The sequence below is a fragment of the Mauremys mutica genome, chromosome 3, assembly GCF_020497125.1.
Source record: "Mauremys mutica isolate MM-2020 ecotype Southern chromosome 3, ASM2049712v1, whole genome shotgun sequence".
Lineage (NCBI taxonomy): Eukaryota > Metazoa > Chordata > Testudines > Geoemydidae > Mauremys > Mauremys mutica.
Window position 1 is genome coordinate 119,294,875 of NC_059074.1, and position 17,268 is coordinate 119,312,142.

At 42.1% G+C, this 17,268-nt stretch overlaps 1 protein-coding gene across 1 annotated transcript in view; it reads left to right on the forward strand.

Annotated features, from left to right (window-relative positions):
• Positions 1-3,898: 3,898 nt before the first annotated feature.
• Positions 3,899-17,268, forward strand: part of TULP4 (TUB like protein 4) — a 238,322-nt gene continuing 224,952 nt past the window's right edge. Inside the window, exons 1-2 of the mRNA XM_045009586.1 lie at positions 3,899-3,940; positions 6,602-8,878. Coding sequence (XP_044865521.1) covers positions 8,627-8,878 — 252 coding nt within the window. The 5' untranslated portion in view covers positions 3,899-3,940; positions 6,602-8,626. The remainder of the gene's footprint in view (positions 3,941-6,601; positions 8,879-17,268) is intronic.

Here is a 17,268-nt window from a genome sequence, read left to right on the forward strand (position 1 = left end):
CGGCAGGGGTGTGAGTGAGAGTGTAACACGCTGTTTTCTTCACACACATTTATCCCTCCCACCCACGCACCCCTGGGTTGGGAAGGGGGGATACAAGCTTGTCCCAGCTGGGAAGGAAGCTGGCTAGCTGCCTCTGGAACTTTGAAAAGGGAGGGTGCTGTGTTTTGAGAACCCTTTGTTCAAATGGCCTAAACTTTTCCTCATGAAGTCTGCCCCGCCAGATTTCAAGCCTGTTTATCTACGTATGCAGAGATTAGAGGCCGTATAAAACTAGGTTTTTAAGAGAAATGTAGCTGCAGCATTAATTATGGAGAGGCTGTCTTTGCTCCAGAATGTACAATATAAGCAAATTAGTGCTGCCCTGAGAACTGTAAGATGTCATTTCTTGCCTTCTGTGTGTTAGATTTCTAACTTTAACATTGTATTAACTTAGTCTCTTGCATCTAATTTATAATTTGAATGTCGCTGTTACAGTGACTATACACAGCATTATAGGCAAGGAGTTGGTAATGCTGCCCATTAATTAAGGTTGTTCAACACTTCCTGTTATACAATCCTGTTTTCAGTTGCTTATAGTTTTGCCAAACTTTATCTGTTAGGGCCAAAATTTTTCATGCCAGGTGTTTGCCTCAGGCTGAATATTTCTGGAAAATTTCAGCTAAAACAGTTCAACCTTTCCTAAGAAATGCATTGCTTTGCCCTTGTGTGTGTATGTATATATGTTTTGGTGACTTTTTCTTTAAGGAGCTCTGGTGTCACCAACCTTTGGAACAAGGACTTGAAATTTGGCAGAAGGCTTGCCTTTGTTAGGGTTGTGTGTTTTGCCATCCTCATGAAAACCCACTTGATTTACATTGCCCAAACTGAGAGAAATTAAATATATAAATGATGCATAAATTGATTTTTTAAAAACATTGTTTTAATAATCTAATATTAATAACAAGAAATTTTGATTCTTTCAAAGAAATATACTTAGCCTGATATTCTTTTAAGTGAACACCCTGAGGCCTGAATCCTGCATTCCTTGTGATTGAGCCTTGCCCCCATAGTGTAAAGGCCTGGATTGTAGCCTATTTTTGTAATGAAGAGTTGTAAGAAATTCTGTGGATCTGTTGATATGTTTCTTCACACTGAGATTGTGAATGGAACTCTTACAAGCTGCTGTTTCATTGGATTCTTGAGAAAATTAACTTGGCAGCAAGAGAATTTGATCAGGTCTGAGGATCCTGGAATCTGATGGCCTGACTTTCAAAGATGTTGAGAATCTGCAGCTCTTATTGTGTTCAGGACATCAGAAATTCAGGCCATAAATCTTTTTGTTTAGCAGCTATAGTTTTAAGAATACCATGCATTCTCTTGAATTCTCTTTCTGTGTACTTTTCCATATCCTTTTTGCCTCATCTTAAGAGACTTAGGCCTGGTCAACACTAGAAAATTAGGTCGGTTTAATGACATTGATTGGGATGTGAAAAACCCACACCTCTGTGTGGCGTAGTTAAGCTGACCTAAGTCCTGGTGTAGACAGCACTAAGTCGACAGAAGAATTCTTCCATCGTCCTAGCTAATGCTTCTCAAGGAGGTGGATTACCGATGCCGACAGAAGAATTTCTCCCTTTGGAATAGGTAGTCTCTACACTGAGGAGGTATAGCATTTTAAGTGTAAAGAAGCTCTTGCTTTGAAGCCCTACAGACTGGGAGCTGTGAAATGTAAAGTGGTGTAGAGCTCGCTGCAGTATCCATGCACTTGGCTGTGCATGACGACTTTGTGTTGACAAAAGAGAGCTTGGTGAAAGATGCATGAGAGGAAGTTAATATTTTTCTGGTTGTCCAACTTTGCTTAATACTGATAGTTTGTACAAGTTAATAGAAGCAGTTGGGAGATAGAAATGCTTAGTAGTTTGGCCCTAAAAAAGGAAAGAAAAGCCAGATCTTGATATTAAAATCTTTATTTACTCTTAAAAAGGAGAGGAGGAGACAAGAAGTTAATGAAGTGCTAGAGTGGCCCAAATATTGGACTTCACTTCTCCCTCCCCAGTCTGATGACTGTAGATGTTTCGCTGGGTGACTGTAGATGTTACATCATCACCATGAGACTCACAGTATCCGAGACTTTGTTAGGGAAGGAGCCAGAGGGAAGGTACAAATATTCAATTCAACTTCTACCACACCTGACAGTGCTAGAAAGTATAAATATTTTCAGGACCAGTAAACTTTTCTAGGCACTGGCATTTGGCCAGTGATGAGAGAAAATACTTTGAGACCAAATATTAAAATCTCTAGCTGGTGTACATGGCATGGCTTTTTATTATAGATGGCACAGGTAGTGATACTTATGATTAAGGATACCCGCCACTTTCCAATGTGAGACCCTGTTTTCAGTTGCTTTTATACTTAAACATTTGTAGTGAAATTTTTCCATGCTGGTGTCTGCCTACGGCTGAATATTTGGAAAGGTTCAGCTAAAACAGTTGAGCAATTTTGGAATGAGGTTAGGGAAAAAAGCTTTTCCACCCATATCTTTAAAAAGTAATTAAATAAAAAACCCACCCCCAAACCCATATTCTTACAACTGTTCCATTGAGCCATTGTAGCACCTCAGTACTTTGGAGCAGAGACTTGAAATTCAGCATCAGGGTGACTTTACTGTCAGGGATTTCTGTGCTCCTGAAAAATTTCCAAAATTTTGACCTTCTATGAATATCTGAAAAGTCACTGATCTTACATACTGAGTAGAGACTTGGAGTTTGACAGCTAAATTTTCTGTCTGTATTGATCGTGCTCCAGCCCCTCATAGCTTCTATGTACGACCAGACTGCGTATGTATCATCCCCACAGAGAAGCTGAGCAAGCTCTATGCCCAGGGCTGCAGAGGCTGAGCAGAACTTACCCTGGAATTGCTCTTCTGGCCTACTGAGGCTCCAGAGACTGGAACTGAAAAGAGGGACACTCCTGTGCTGTCAGTGTCCTCCCAGCTGATGCCAAAGAAGAAGCTACCTGATTCAATGCTGAGGACTGAGGAATGGGGGAGGGGAAATAGGGATGAAATGTGTGTGAGAGAATAGGAGACATGGAGGAAGGGAAAGGGGCCAGGAGCAAGGGCCAGGAAGGAAGGATGTGGTGGCGGCAGAAGGGTGCAGAGGGCAGGGACAGTAGGGTTGCCAGCTTTCTAATCACACACAACCAAACACCCCAGGCCCACCTTCCCTGAGGCCCTGCCCATGCCCTACCCCTTCTCTGAGGCCCCCACCCCCACTAGCTCCTTCTCTCTTCCCTCCATTGCTTGCTCTTCCCCACGCTCACTTTCACTGGGCTAGGGCAGGAAGTTGGGGCATGGCAGGGGGTGAGGGCTCCAGCTGGGGGTGCAGGCTCTGGGGTGCAGGAGGACTGGGAATGAGGGGTTTGGAGTGTGGGAGGGGACTCTGGGCTGGGCCAGGGGGTTGAGGAGCAGGGGGAGGGAGGGCTGGGGTTGGGGAGTGGGGGGGTTGAGGGAGTTGGGGAACAGGAGGGGGCTCTGGGCTGGGCTAGGGGTTCAGGGAGCAGGGTCTTGGCGGCACTAACTGTGGCTCCGAGGAAGCGGTCACCAGGTCCTGGCAGCATCTAGGCGCATGGGCGGACAGGCGGCTGTGTGTGCTGCCTTCGTGCTTGGGTGACCAGATGTCCCGATTTTATAGGGACTGTCCCGATGTTTGGGACTTTATCTTATATAGGTGCCTATTACCTCCCCACCCCGTCCTGATTTTTCACACTTGCTGTCTGGTCACTCTACTTCGCGCCCACAGGTGCTGCCCCCCGCAGGTCCCATTGGTCATGGTTTCCAGCCAATGGGAGCTGCGGAGCTGGCCTTGGGGGTGGGGGCAGCGTGCAGAGCCTCCCTGGCCGACCCTGCACCTAGGGACCGCAAGGACCTGGCAGTTGCTTCCAGGAGCCACACAGAGCCAGGGTAGGTAGGGGCAGCCGGCTGCGCTGCCGACCAGACTTTTAATGGCCCGGTCGGCGGTGATGACTGGAACCGCCAGGCTCCCTTTTAGATTGGACGTTCCGGCTGAAAACTGAACACCTGGCAACCTTAAGAGGGAATGATAGGGATAAGCAGCGGGGAGAGAGGCAGGAGCAGGGGAGTGGGCAATGGAGCTGAGTGAGTGAGTGTGTGCATGCGTGCACACTAAATGAGGTAGAAGTCCTTTGGGAACAAATAGTATGTGGTCATGTAATTAAAAACTGCATCACAATGCATACCTACAAGGGGGCTGAATGAAGGTCATGCAGGCAACCTGGGTTCTGGTGTTTCCTAACTTTTGAGTTATTTTAAGTGTGTGTGTGTGTGTGTAATTCTGCTACACACAGATTTTATACATAGACTTTTCTGCTAGAGAAGTAACCATTGTTGTTCAGAAAAATGTACTTGAGTAATCACTTGCTGTATCCCCTTTGCAGTTATTTCAGGTATTTTTATTTCTGCCTTACAGTTCAACTGTTCCTTCTGCTTGATTCTCTAATGAAGTCGGAATCTTTTATATAACATTAGGCATGGGTTTGTAGCCATGGAAGAGATGATACAAAGTCAGCCTTGTTACTTAACTGTGGAAGCAAATGGGAAAAACTATGGGGGAGTGGGGGAGTGAGTCATTTCAAAAAAACAAAACTATTAATTTTCGTAAGTAGCAGACAAGAAATTATATGAAAAACCTGTGCAAAGCTATGTATGCTTGTCTGTGGTTTTGAAAATACCCTTTTAAGAACATGCTATTCATGCAGTTCAAACAATTGCTATCATAAGTGTTGTTCGTGTCTCTGTTATTGATGTTTCAATGACACCCTTTGCAGCATATTAAAAGCAGTTCTGTTGTCTGCCAGTATGATCTGTTAAGACCTGCCTCATAGTACAGGCCCCTGCTGTCAACTGAAGACAAGGCAAACGGAATACTGTTGAATTTAAATCTGTTATCTGTTAGGAAGAGCCTGGCAGGGGATGCAACTAACAGCTCTGATTCACGATTTCAAGGATCAGGATTGTTTACAGTTCAAGCAGAGAGTTTCTCTCTGAAGCCATTGCTTTCTAAATTCTGATTTGAGTTATTCTTCAATGCCAAGTTCATTCACCATCTGGTTCAGGAGCACTGTAAATTGAGAAAACATAAAGTGTTGTTTTTTTTTAAATCCTTACCATGTTGTTATGAAAAAACTGTTAGCAACCACCACTTTTAGACCAATTGTTGCTAGGCAGGTTCTGGTACTGTCTTCCTGAGTGGCATGAACAGACTATTTCCTAAGAAGCATGCTAGCTAAATTGTGTTGTAAACTACTCCACCTCCTCACCAGGTTGTCCAAGGCATGGATTTATAAACTCTTTGCCAGACACTGTTGACTCTGATGTATCTGTGCTAAATGGCAGTTGTTCTAAATTGTTAGCACAGTTTAGTGCAGTGGTTCTCAACCAATTTACCATAGTGGTCCGCATATGCATACGGTTTTTGACTGGAATGCCTGGTTGAAAAGGGAGCCCTCACCTCCTCCTGCACCCCAACCCACTGTCCCAGTACAGTGAAAGTGAGTGAGGGTGGGGAGGGATGGGGGATGGAGTGAGCGGAGGGAGTGGCCTTGGAGAAGGGACAGGGCAGGGCCTCAGAAGGGGTGGGGCAGGGGTGTTGGGTTTTGTGCAGTTAGTTAGCAGCCCTACATATGTGGCCCACAATGTGTTACATGGGCCGCATCCAATGCTACCTGTATGGTCCTGAGGATGTTAGGTGGGCCACAGTTCTGTGCTGATTGGGCCACAAGTTGAGAACCACTGGTTTAGTGTGTGGTGTACGCAAGACTATCTTTGCAGCTGTAATACTTTCCTTAATGGAATACTGAACCAAAAAGAGGACAAAATTAGTGTTGACACAATAACTTTTAAATGCATCTTAAACACATGCCTCTTATCTTATAGTTATGCTCATCTTCTATAAAACTGAATTTAATTGCTTGGTTCTTTTCCGCCCCCTAATTCAAATGTATATTTGTTTGGTAGCATCTGACCCTTTTCAGTTCAAGAAATCAGTTGTCTTTAAAACCCATGAATATTTACCTGACGTTCTAGGCATCCTGTTTGGGAATACTCAGACTTCCTGACAGGTTTCAGTCCCAGTGGGATCAAATCACTCCTTCATTTTTTTGAGGCAGATAAATGGAGTATTGCACTATGTAGTTTATTGTGTGTCTCTTACAGGTGATATCTTTTTAAAAACCCTACATCGGTCTCCTCTGCACTTACAAAAGAGGCATAGGATCTTTATTGTAAGAGTGGGAGTAACCTTGTTCTCTTCCTCCCCCCATCCCCACCCAAATTTCCCTTTTCCTCAACTGTGGTGCAGTGTGCTGTGCAGTAGTTAATTGCTCCCTCTCCATTCCAGACCTGGTTGCATTTTATTAGATTTTGGATGTGTGTAGACTGTGGAAAATCTTTGTGATCCTTTGGAATGAAAAAAGCTATATACATATAAAATATTGAATCATCATGCTGAATCACTGCCACGATAGCTCTCATATATATCTCAAACTACATTGTTTTGCAGTCTTGTTTTTACACTGTCTTTTTTGTGTGTGCTTTGTTTTACAGAATTGGAAGAATCCAGGATGTCAAGGCTTTGAAAAATAGACATCTTATTAGACTACCATAGTGAAGCTGAAAAGGTAGATGCAGTTTCAAGTACCAGGCTGAGTGACCTAGTTGAGTGTACAGGTTGTGTACACTGTGTGTATGTATATACCCACATATTTCCATAGCCACACTGACTTGTTCTTGCATATTCCTGGGAGTTTCGCAATTGATGAAAATTAACTTAAGAACCAGATGGAGCAACTTGACACCACAGGGATCAAGAGCCCATGGAAAGACACCTGCCACTAATGGTCTGCTTTCCACATGGTCTTCACGGGTGAAAAAGATTTGCAAGAAGAGGAAGAAAGAACACCCTCTGCCACAGAACAAGCCTCACAAATACCTCCACAATCTAAAGGAATAATTGAGAGAGAGGCAGCGTGGGGAGGAAACTGACTTAGATATTGCAAAAGGAACAATGAACTGTCTTTGGCACATTTTTTGCATTGACCTCAGTAAACTGTAATTGAGTTTAATGTACTGGACTAATAAATAGTGACCATTTATTGTGTGGTAATGACTGGAAGAAAGTAAGTTTAGAAACAATGGGACAAGTTTGGGCATTGAACTGACAAACCTCATCCTCTGTATTGAGTTAACTGGGTCATCGAACATACTTTGTCCCTTCCTTTTTTTCCCTCTTTTTACTTAGTATGGTATAAACTCATAAATGTTATTCATCTAAAACAATCAGAACACGACGTATGTTTCCTTCATGTACAGCTGCAAATGTGGTCTTTTGGAACTATGAATCTGAGCTCTAGACAAGCCTCAAGAAGGAAGGAGTCCATCAAACAAGGAAAGAAAATATCTAGGGAAATAGTGAAACTGGGAAGTCAGATTTCTAGTGCTGTTCCTCTTTTTTTATTTGTTGATTATTTTTCTTCTTTCCTCGAATCCTAGAAGGTTTGCAAATGAGTGCTTTCTTGACATGCTTTAATTTTGGCACTTGTTTTTGCAGCAGGGTGAAAAGTCTGATTCTTTTGTAGCAGGAAAAAGGGAAAAGTAAAAGAAAAACAGCCTGACGTGCACTGCTATTCTGTAGGAGAGAGAATTTCATGGTTCACCTGAGGCAAACTTATCTGCTCTAAAAGCTTTAGAGGATTTTTGATTCTGCTAAATGAAAAGGGGTTTTCTTTTTCATGCCCGTGTGGCAGCAAGAAGTGGGAAAGCAGGCGAGATAGCATGATAAACAGTTCAGATTGTGTTGGGTCTCTGGTGGAAAAAAGAGCTGCAATGAAAATAGGACTGTCTTTGGATTGCAAAAACCATTGAATCCACCGAGTAGATTAGTACCGAGAGGGATTTCCCATCTGGCCTGGCACGGTGGTGCCTGCACAAGCTCGGATCTGTTGTTTCGCACGGTTTGTGTGCCTTTTTTTCCCTTTATGCAATCTCTTTCAGCTTTAGCAGCAGAAATTCGCTTGGCGGAGAAGTTATGCCAGAGGGCAGCTTGGGAAAGACGAATGTCATATATATCTACATGTATATGTGTGTGCGTGTTTAAATTTCTGCGACTGAACTTTTGAAGAAAATCCGACTGGAGGAAATCTTAAAGCCTTAAGTTACTTGAAATCTACACATTTGCAACTCTTTGTCTCTGGAATTGCATTACGCTAAACTGGAATCTCAGGCTGTATAAAGATTATATCAAATTGAGCAAAAAGACGACTTACCACTTCTTGAGCGCCTCTTATGAAGTAGCTGTTTCTCCAAAGGATAAGTGCACCCTCACTCTAATGACTCAAAGACAAAAGGAATCTGATTTTTTTTTTTAAGTGTTACTTTTTCTTAGCCAACTGCCATTGTCTTTTATAGAAGATTTTTTCACTATGCATTTGGTGGATATTTATAAACACTGATCCGTGTTCTCCCCTCCAGTGATCTATCCCAGGTCAGTCTTATCAATAAAAAAAAAAGATTTAAATTTTGTGCACTAGACATATTACTTTCTTATGTCAACAATTAAAGATAAAAAAAAGCATGTATGCAGCGGTGGAACATGGGCCTGTTCTTTGCAGCGATTCCAACATCCTCTGCCTCTCCTGGAAAGGTAGAGTTCCCAAAAGCGAGAAGGAGAAACCAGTGTGCAGGAGGAGGTACTATGAAGAAGGCTGGCTGGCAACAGGCAATGGCAGAGGAGTTGTCGGAGTGACTTTCACTTCCAGTCATTGTCGGAGAGACCGGAACACCCCTCAGAGAATCAACTTCAATCTGAGGGGCCACAACAGCGAGGTAAGGGAACTACATGTCACTTGTAAGGTTTGAATTTAAAGCTAGCCTTGGCAGCAGACGTTAAATAGAGGATGCAGCATTTCTGCTTAAAATTTGGCATGACACTGAAAAGGGTTGGAGACTTGGGGCCTGAACCAAATCCCATTGGAGTCAGTGGAAGACTTTCCAGTGACTTCAGTGGATTTTTGGATTAGGCCCATGGAAAGAAAAGGTCTTGGGACGCTGCAGGGAATGAATTTATTTTTGTTTGCTCCTTTCTCCTCCTCTTCCCCCAATATATTTTAATCCCTAGGCTAGTTCAATAAATAGATTGTGGTGGATTTAAAGGCTGTGGTAGTGGTGATTTACATAATGTTAAACTCTTGCTTAGCAGCCTAGTAAAAAGGAAAGCTATTGAGGATGGAGCTTGGCTCTCGCCTAGAAACTACAAACTGAAGTGCCCTGCAGCAGGCTTGAGTGAGAGATGACTGGGGACTTCACAAAACACCCAACTGGTGGTGGAAGATGGATGGGGTTGTCCAGAATCATGCGGAGATGTTTTGCGGTAATTTCATGTAATTCAAGGATGGAGAGTATCACCCTTACGCTAATGGCCCGGGATTTTTGCATTTATTTTTTGTTAAAGGGATATTTTTGGTTGGTAAAGTTGGGAATGCACAACTGAAACACCACTCTTTCTGGCACTTATTTGTGCCACTGCATCCTGCCTCATGCAGTCCCTGCTGGGCAAATGGCATGGCATGGGCCACTGATACCCAAGGGTGGGTACTAAGAGTGGAGTGTAAAGTGTTGAGAGCTTTTGATTATAGATTAATCCTTGCTAGTAATCCATCTTTTTGATTAGGTAACAGCAGGAAGTGTCCACTGGATAATATCTGCTGGAATTGGAAACTCCACTCTTACAGTACAGTTCCACCTAACAAATTATTTCCTATATCTAAAATCCAAGAGAATCTACTATTTTAACTGTTCTTAGTGATACTTGTTAACTTTAGCTCTAATATGCACTGCTCTTTTGACAGAAGTGTCTTCAAAAATTGAACTCACATAATCTTTTGTGCCTGTTATGTTGGAAGTCAAAGTGTGTAAAGGTGAATGACTGACTATGTTTTTTTTAAAAAACAAGTTAAAAGATTGTAAATCATTAATACATGCAGAGATGGGGGCTGAACCACCTCCTCCATTCTGAATTACTTCCTTTGGCCATTTTTCCTTTGTGTACTCAAGTGGCTGTGGTGGAGTATTTTCTTTCTGGGTCTCTGTGCTGTTTCACTTTGATTGTAGCTGTAGTAACAATAGCACATTCTCCCAGTTACCTGTAATTGGGCACTACAGAGTCTCACAAATAAAATTAACATATTTGCTTTGTAATTTTTCTGATTTGGGATCTTAAACGCGTTGGGCCTGGTTTGTCATTTGGTTTGTGCTTGTGCAAATAACGGCTGAGATCCCTGGTGCTGGAAATTGAGCAAATGACCAGGTTCTGGGAGTGCATAGAGTCCATAACTTTATTTCCATGTTTAGGGTTACAAAAGGGGGCAGAGCAGCATTAGAAGTGCCTGATCCTGACAGGAAGCTGGGAAGAAAGTGGCTTTGGGCAGCTAGGATTCTGTTGATTCAGTGGCTGCCATTAGAAGCTCCTGCTGGCCTAGTACCTCGAATGCTAGTGTAATGAAAGCTGCCTCTCTGGCCTTGGCTGGCATGGGAACTTCTGTGCCAGATTTGCTGCATTTGGCCTTCTTTGATTTTATTCTATGGGAAAATGCTATTGAATTTCCTAGGGATAAAACCAATAGAGCTCTACAGAAATTATTCTAAAAAGCTATAGAATAGAATGGAGAATGAGAACTTTTCTGTAGTAGGTTGTGGGTTTTTTTTTAGGGTTTTTTACCTAGCCTAGGAATATACTACTCTATTAAATTCTATGGGATGATTCAAAAATATCTATAGAAAATAACTTTTCTATCAAGTTAGACTTTTTTAGTTCCACTTTTTAAATAAATGAAATTGTTAAACCATGGAAATACCCAAAATAGTCACATCTTTAATGTACACTTTTGAAATATTTGGAATAAATTTTAATTGCAAGATTTTACTTCAGTGGCAATAAGTAGTATGAAATCTTCTGCAAAAGAGGTTTCCCAAGTGTACAAGTAGGATTGAGGGTACAATTTGTGACATTAACCCTGTCTTGTGAAGTGTTTGGAAATCTCTCAGCTCCAAGATATTTTCGTTTTTTATGCTAGTATCTTTTCTCTTCCCTCCCTCTTATACAATGAGGTGACTGCTGATTTTGGAGGCATATCCTACTTTGTATGTGTATCTCTAATTAAACCTACAACTGATGCACAAAGTGTATGTGATAGAAATGGATTGACTTCAAGTTTAAGCCTCTAGTACATTGGCATAGTTATTTGATGACTGGGAATTCCCCTGTCCAGCCCTTTGGGTATCACCTTGTCCCTTGATGGTGGTGATAGATGTTTTTCTAGATACTCCCATTGGGATAAAGCTAGTGCTGTATGTCAAGTTTATTGTCTTCCTGACATGCACTGCTGCTTTAATATTATCATGCACTGAACTATAAATGTATGGATTCCTGTAATGAATAGAGTGTAGGAGGTGAAAACCTATATAGACAAATGCTATTGATTTGGGTATAATTAATTTCAACAATATATTATTGGCACAGCAAATGACCCTAAAGTTTCAATTCTGCTGCTTTTTATTTAGGGAGGGGAGTGCAGAGAAGGTAAATATAATAGTGTGCTTTGGGGGAGCACATGAGACCGTTGTTAAATGAATAGAGGAACTGGATGCCATTTCGGTGGTTTTTTAGATATTTTTGATGATCATTGAAAATGTTCATTTGAAAACCTGCTTTTTTTTGTATCCAATGTTCTCTTTCTGATTGTCCAAACATTCCTGTTAGTGACGAGCGTGACTACCAGGGGAGAGTCTCCAGTAACAGGTTACTGTCGTGCATAGAGTGGTGGCTGATTTACTCACTGCTTAAATGACTCATGGAATCATACAACAATTGGGTATGGAAAGGCTCTTTGGTGTGAGCCGTAGCTGTGTTTTATACATTTTCTACTGCAAGGTAACTGGAGATTTAAAGGATAATTGTTAGAATTTGAAACTGCAGAGTGGCTGCCATCTTACTCTGACTAGCAATTAATGTTTTTGCAGATGCATAAGAAAAAACTGTATAATGAATAGCCTGGTCCCATTTATTTTGTTGCAGAAGTCAGCATGTGCAAGTAGTCTGTTTTGTGACAGCTTTTGTTACCTTGGGGTAAAGGTTATGGGCCTGATTCTCACTTACTCTAGGGCTCCTTGACACCACTCTGGCACTACAAAGGGAACTTACAGTGGCCATACATGTAATCTATTATAGAAACAGAAAGGAATTAATGGTGAGATTTTTCTGAAGTGCTCAGTGTTAACCTAACTCAGCTCCCATTGGCTCGTGGGAGTTTTACTGTTGACTTTGGTAGGAGCATTGTTAGGCCAGCTCTGAGCATTTCAGAAAATCCTACCCTTTTGTTTCTATAGTAAATTAAGGACCAAGGGTGAAATCATTGGCAAAACTTCCATCGATTTCAGTGGGATATCACCCTAAGAGTCTGAAACGCACCAGGCTGAATATCCTTCACTTCCATTCTGACCACAGAGGCACTGCTGTGGCTACTTGCTTTAAGGCAGGGGTCCCCAACGCAGTGCGGGGGCATCTAAATGCGCCCGCATCCTGGCCGGCGGTCGAGCATCCGCCGAAATGCCGCCGAATTTCTGTGGCATTTCGGCGGCGACGCCTCTCGATGACGTCGTTTGTCGACAAACGACATCATCGAGAGGCGTCGCTGCCGAAATGCCGCAGAAATTCGGCGGCATTTCGGCGGATGCTCCACTGCCGCCACCAGACGAAAAGGTTGGGGACCACTGCTTTAAGGTGTGTCTACACAGCCGCCACGTGCATGCTTCAGCACAGGAAGACAGATGCATGCCAGCTCTGCTTGATCTAGCACACTAAAAATAGCAGTGTAGTGATGGTGGCTTGGGCTAGCCACCCAAGTATGTACTCCTGGGGTCGGGCAGGCTTGTACTCTGCGGCTAGCCTGTGCTGCTGTGGCCACATTGTTATTTTTAGTGTACTAGCTCGAGCAGAGCTAGCATGTGTCTGTCTGCTCACGCTGGGAAGCATGTTTACAGCTGATGTACAGACATGCCCTTGATGCATGCCATTGTGCCCAGTATAGGAGATGCTAGTGAATTTCCTTGCGTTCAGTAGTTCTTATGGTCTTTTAAAATAGTTTTGTATTGTGTGTACATTTTTCTTTTTCAAATATGCAAACTGCAGAGTGAATTTCAATGCATTTAGCAAAATGTTGTATGTTAACTAGCATTCCAGTGTGATAGAACTTTAAAACATAGTGAGGATAAGTATATGCCCATGCAGTGAATCCAGACCACATGTTAAATACCTTACACTTTTGTTAGTCAAAAATTGCTGTTTGTGTTCAGTAAAGTAGAGCAACTCATTTGTTTTCATTCCTTTTCAAAATATCAGAAGTAATTAACTTCACATGAGAGGCTTTAACTCGGTGTTAAAATTTTAGTTTAAAAAGATAACTGCACCTGTTTTCTCACCTCAGCGGTTTGAGAATTAGTAGAGAATCCCTGCTCAGCGGGACTGTAGAGTGAAATGTATTTTCATATTCAGATTTTAAAGAGATACGCTCAATTTTTAAAAAGAGTTGACTTAAATCTTGCTTCATATATTATGTCTCCCCTTGAGTCCCTAGCCATTTTTTATGGCTTTAGAATCACGTTTTCCCAATTAAAAATAAAAAAAAAACCTCTGTCCCCTTTTGCTGCTTGAAGGACCAAACAGAAAGGAAACTGACTCTTCCCAAAGGGCTGTTTCATGCACAAAGTAAATAAACTGAAAATGAGAGAAAAATAGTTTTTTCTGCAGTTATTCAGTGTTAGTAATTACAAGTGTTATTTTAATCTATTGTTACCAATATTAGACCAGAATGTAATTTTTAACTTGTCCTTTTGAAAATAGAGTTGGCATTTTTGAGCCCAAGCGTTAGTCCTGTTACTAAAAAGAAAAGATGACACAGTTTTTAACTCTTGACAGGGTCGATGGTCAGTACCAATCCTAACCTGCAAATAGTGATAGAACAGTTCTAGGATGGTGAATAGTGAGGGAGGAAGTGGGGAGGAGCCATAGGGCTGCCTTATGGCTCTTGAAGTCTCAGATGTGCGGCAGGGGCATAAGGAAGGTCTCTTCTTCACCATCAGCTCATTCCTGGAGCTATTTTGGCTCAGCAGGAGAGAGGCAGAGACAGTACTTCTGGGACAGAGGGGATGGAGAGGGAACTTGTAGGGGAGCAGCTCAAGTGTCTGACCTGACACTGGAGGTGGGCACAGTGGCCTTTCTGGTGTGACCAGTAGTGCTGTGCTTGCACTCAGGAGGGATGAGTTCTGGGATTGTAGTCAAGAGAGAGAAGGGGATCCCTGAGCCTTCTCCATGCCGTGCACCTTGCTGGGGAGCCACAGTCTGACTGGAATGTTTTTAATGTTTTAAACTCAGTATTAAAGCACATTAGAAACTGTTTTCATTCTCTTCTGTCGAGTTTCCATGCTGCCGGTGTCACCTGGGCCGATGCTCTTACTTCTCAGCAAGCTGGCCTCCCTGCTAATGAGCTTAGACTTGCTCATTGCAGTTGCAACAGATACTTTTCAAAGCCCTTTTATTAGGAGAGTTAACTTGTGCTCTGTTCATTTTCTCCCATGCCAATTGTTAAATAGCTCAGCACCGATCCTGTTATTCCCCGTCCCCACCCCCAGAGAGCAGCACGTGAACGCCAGGGAGCGGGCCCAATCCCTTCCTCTTCATCTCTTGTCCAGTGTGACACCCTCCAAGTGTCGTTTCCCCTCCTGTCTACTTTGACCTCTTCTTGAGTCATGGTCAGCTTTTGCCTTTCAGTCCCCTTCAAAAAATTCTTCCCCCATCACTCTCGCCCTGCATGTTAACATCTCTATAGCTTCCCTTTGCCTATTTCCCTTAGCCCCTCCATAAACTCTGTGTCTCTCATTCTTAGAGGGCTTATTCCTTCACCCTCTCACTTCCCTGGCCCTTCTCGCATGAAGAGGGAGCAACAATACCCAAAGTCCAAAGGTGCAAACAATTCGATGTTTATTGGGGTGAACTTCCAGCGAGTATGATTCCAGTTTCCTTCCTTAGTGTCCCCCTTCCCGGCTCTGACACCACAGAGCCTGGCCTGTGCCCCTGTTCCTGCTCCCATTCCCTGTTCCCATTCCCCCCTTAGCAAAACATGATTCCAATTCCGCCACCCCCATTCCCTGTTCCCATTCCCCCCCTTCCTGATTGACTGCAGACTATATAGTAAAACTTGAGTTCTGCTTAGCTATACCTTGACCAATCATTTTACTGAAATTTAACTAACCAATCCTGACACATTGTAACATGGTTATTTAACCAATTATATCCCACCACCTTAATTGGTTTACACCCAACAAAATTAATTATACAGCAGACAGAAACAGTCACAGAACCAGGCAGAGATTATACAGACAAATAATTGGGAAGTGGAGAGTACAGTGATAGAACAGTACAGAAATGAGGATTTCACATCCCAGCTATTGATAAGTGAGTTCTTGCCAGACAGGATGCTATCAAACTAAGTTTCCTTTTACATCTTCTAGGCTCTTCCTTTTCTCTGGAGGTGATAGGAATATCAGGACAGGATTGTGTTCCTAACAGCCCAATAGCACCTTATTTAGGTGTGACTAGTTTGGAATGTAAGGATGTGACCATACGTTTCCCAGTTTATGGCTGGCCTCTGCTGCTTAGCCGAAGGCCTTAGCCTAAGAACCAGGCCTCAGACTGTCACAGTGAGAGAAGGCCCTTACACATACAGAGAGTGATTTTGATTCTTTCTTTTCTATCTCTATAACTAGCTAAGTGATAAGAATACACCTACATTCTTAAAGTATAGGCCTTTGCGGACAGGCCTGAATATCTATATCCTTACATTCACCTCTTCCCTCTGCAAGTTCAGATGTTTTCTGGCTGCTACTGACACCCCCAGGGATCTCTTTTGAGGAACATAGAGCCAATTCTCCCTGTATATTGATAGTATCCTCTTTACCATGGAGCTTAAGACTATAGTCACACCAGTAAGGAACACTGGTGGAAAAGAATCCAAGGAGAGAGTTTATATAATTTAGGAATAGGATTATCAGGTATTAGAAATAACTGTGTTTTTAAGAAGGTTGACATTGTCCCTTTAGATTTCACTGTGCAGTAGTGTTGTTAAAAAGTTCTTATTGGCAGATAATGGATTCTGCTTAAATAAGAACTTTAGAACTGGAGTCAGACTCAACAGCTTTTCCATAATGAACTTGAAACCTTTGTCCACATCTGATTGTTGAAATATACATATTGTACCTTTTAAGATTTCGGTGCCTGGAGGTTTTTTCTATCACGTATAGGGCAATGAAGATTTGTTACCGGGGAAATATACATTATTTGTCATGGATGGTCTAATGTCTTAAAAGAAAATGAACTTGTTTGTTTGAAGGAGGCTTATTAGGGAGCCAGCTATAAAACTAGCAAGATTGCTACCAGATCGCTGCAATGTTGGCTCTCAGAATTTTTATGATAAAGGTCACTTCTAACCTCCTCATGTAACTTTGTCTTGAATATAAATATACACCAAATATATTGAGCATTCAAATGGCAGAGGAATGAGGTTTATGAGCTATGGTAATTATTAAGATAATGGATAAGATGCCCATTAAAAACTATAAACACTTCACAATGTAATTGCAAAGTAATTGCCTGTCAAGTATAGCGGGATTATTCTAGGACAGAAAGAAAATTTATAGACACTTGTCTCTGGCAACCAGCAACTGACTTCTGACAACATCTTTATACGCATGTTTAAACTTCTTGGAGAGAGATAAATATTATATTTGGTTTAGGTACTGCTTTAAACAAAAATAACCTTCCTTTTTAGCCTCCCAAAAATGGGCAAAAAGAGAGGATTGAATCAAAGAAACTAGTGTTTCATTTGTTTGTGGACATTCACAATCAAGTTGCAGTTTTAACTGTAAAAATTGAATCAAGATACTCCAGTTGGAATTACCTGCCAAAAGACTATCTTGTAGGAAATAACGCCCTTTATTATATTTCTCCATTCTTTCCATGTTAAGGAGATGAAATGTGCTGTAGAAGTAAAATAAGCATGGAGTTGATTATTGTATACTGGGACAAATTTTGCTCTCCTTTTAACTGTAAAAATTGAATCAAGATACTCCAGTTGGAATTACCTGCCAAAAGACTATCTTGTAGG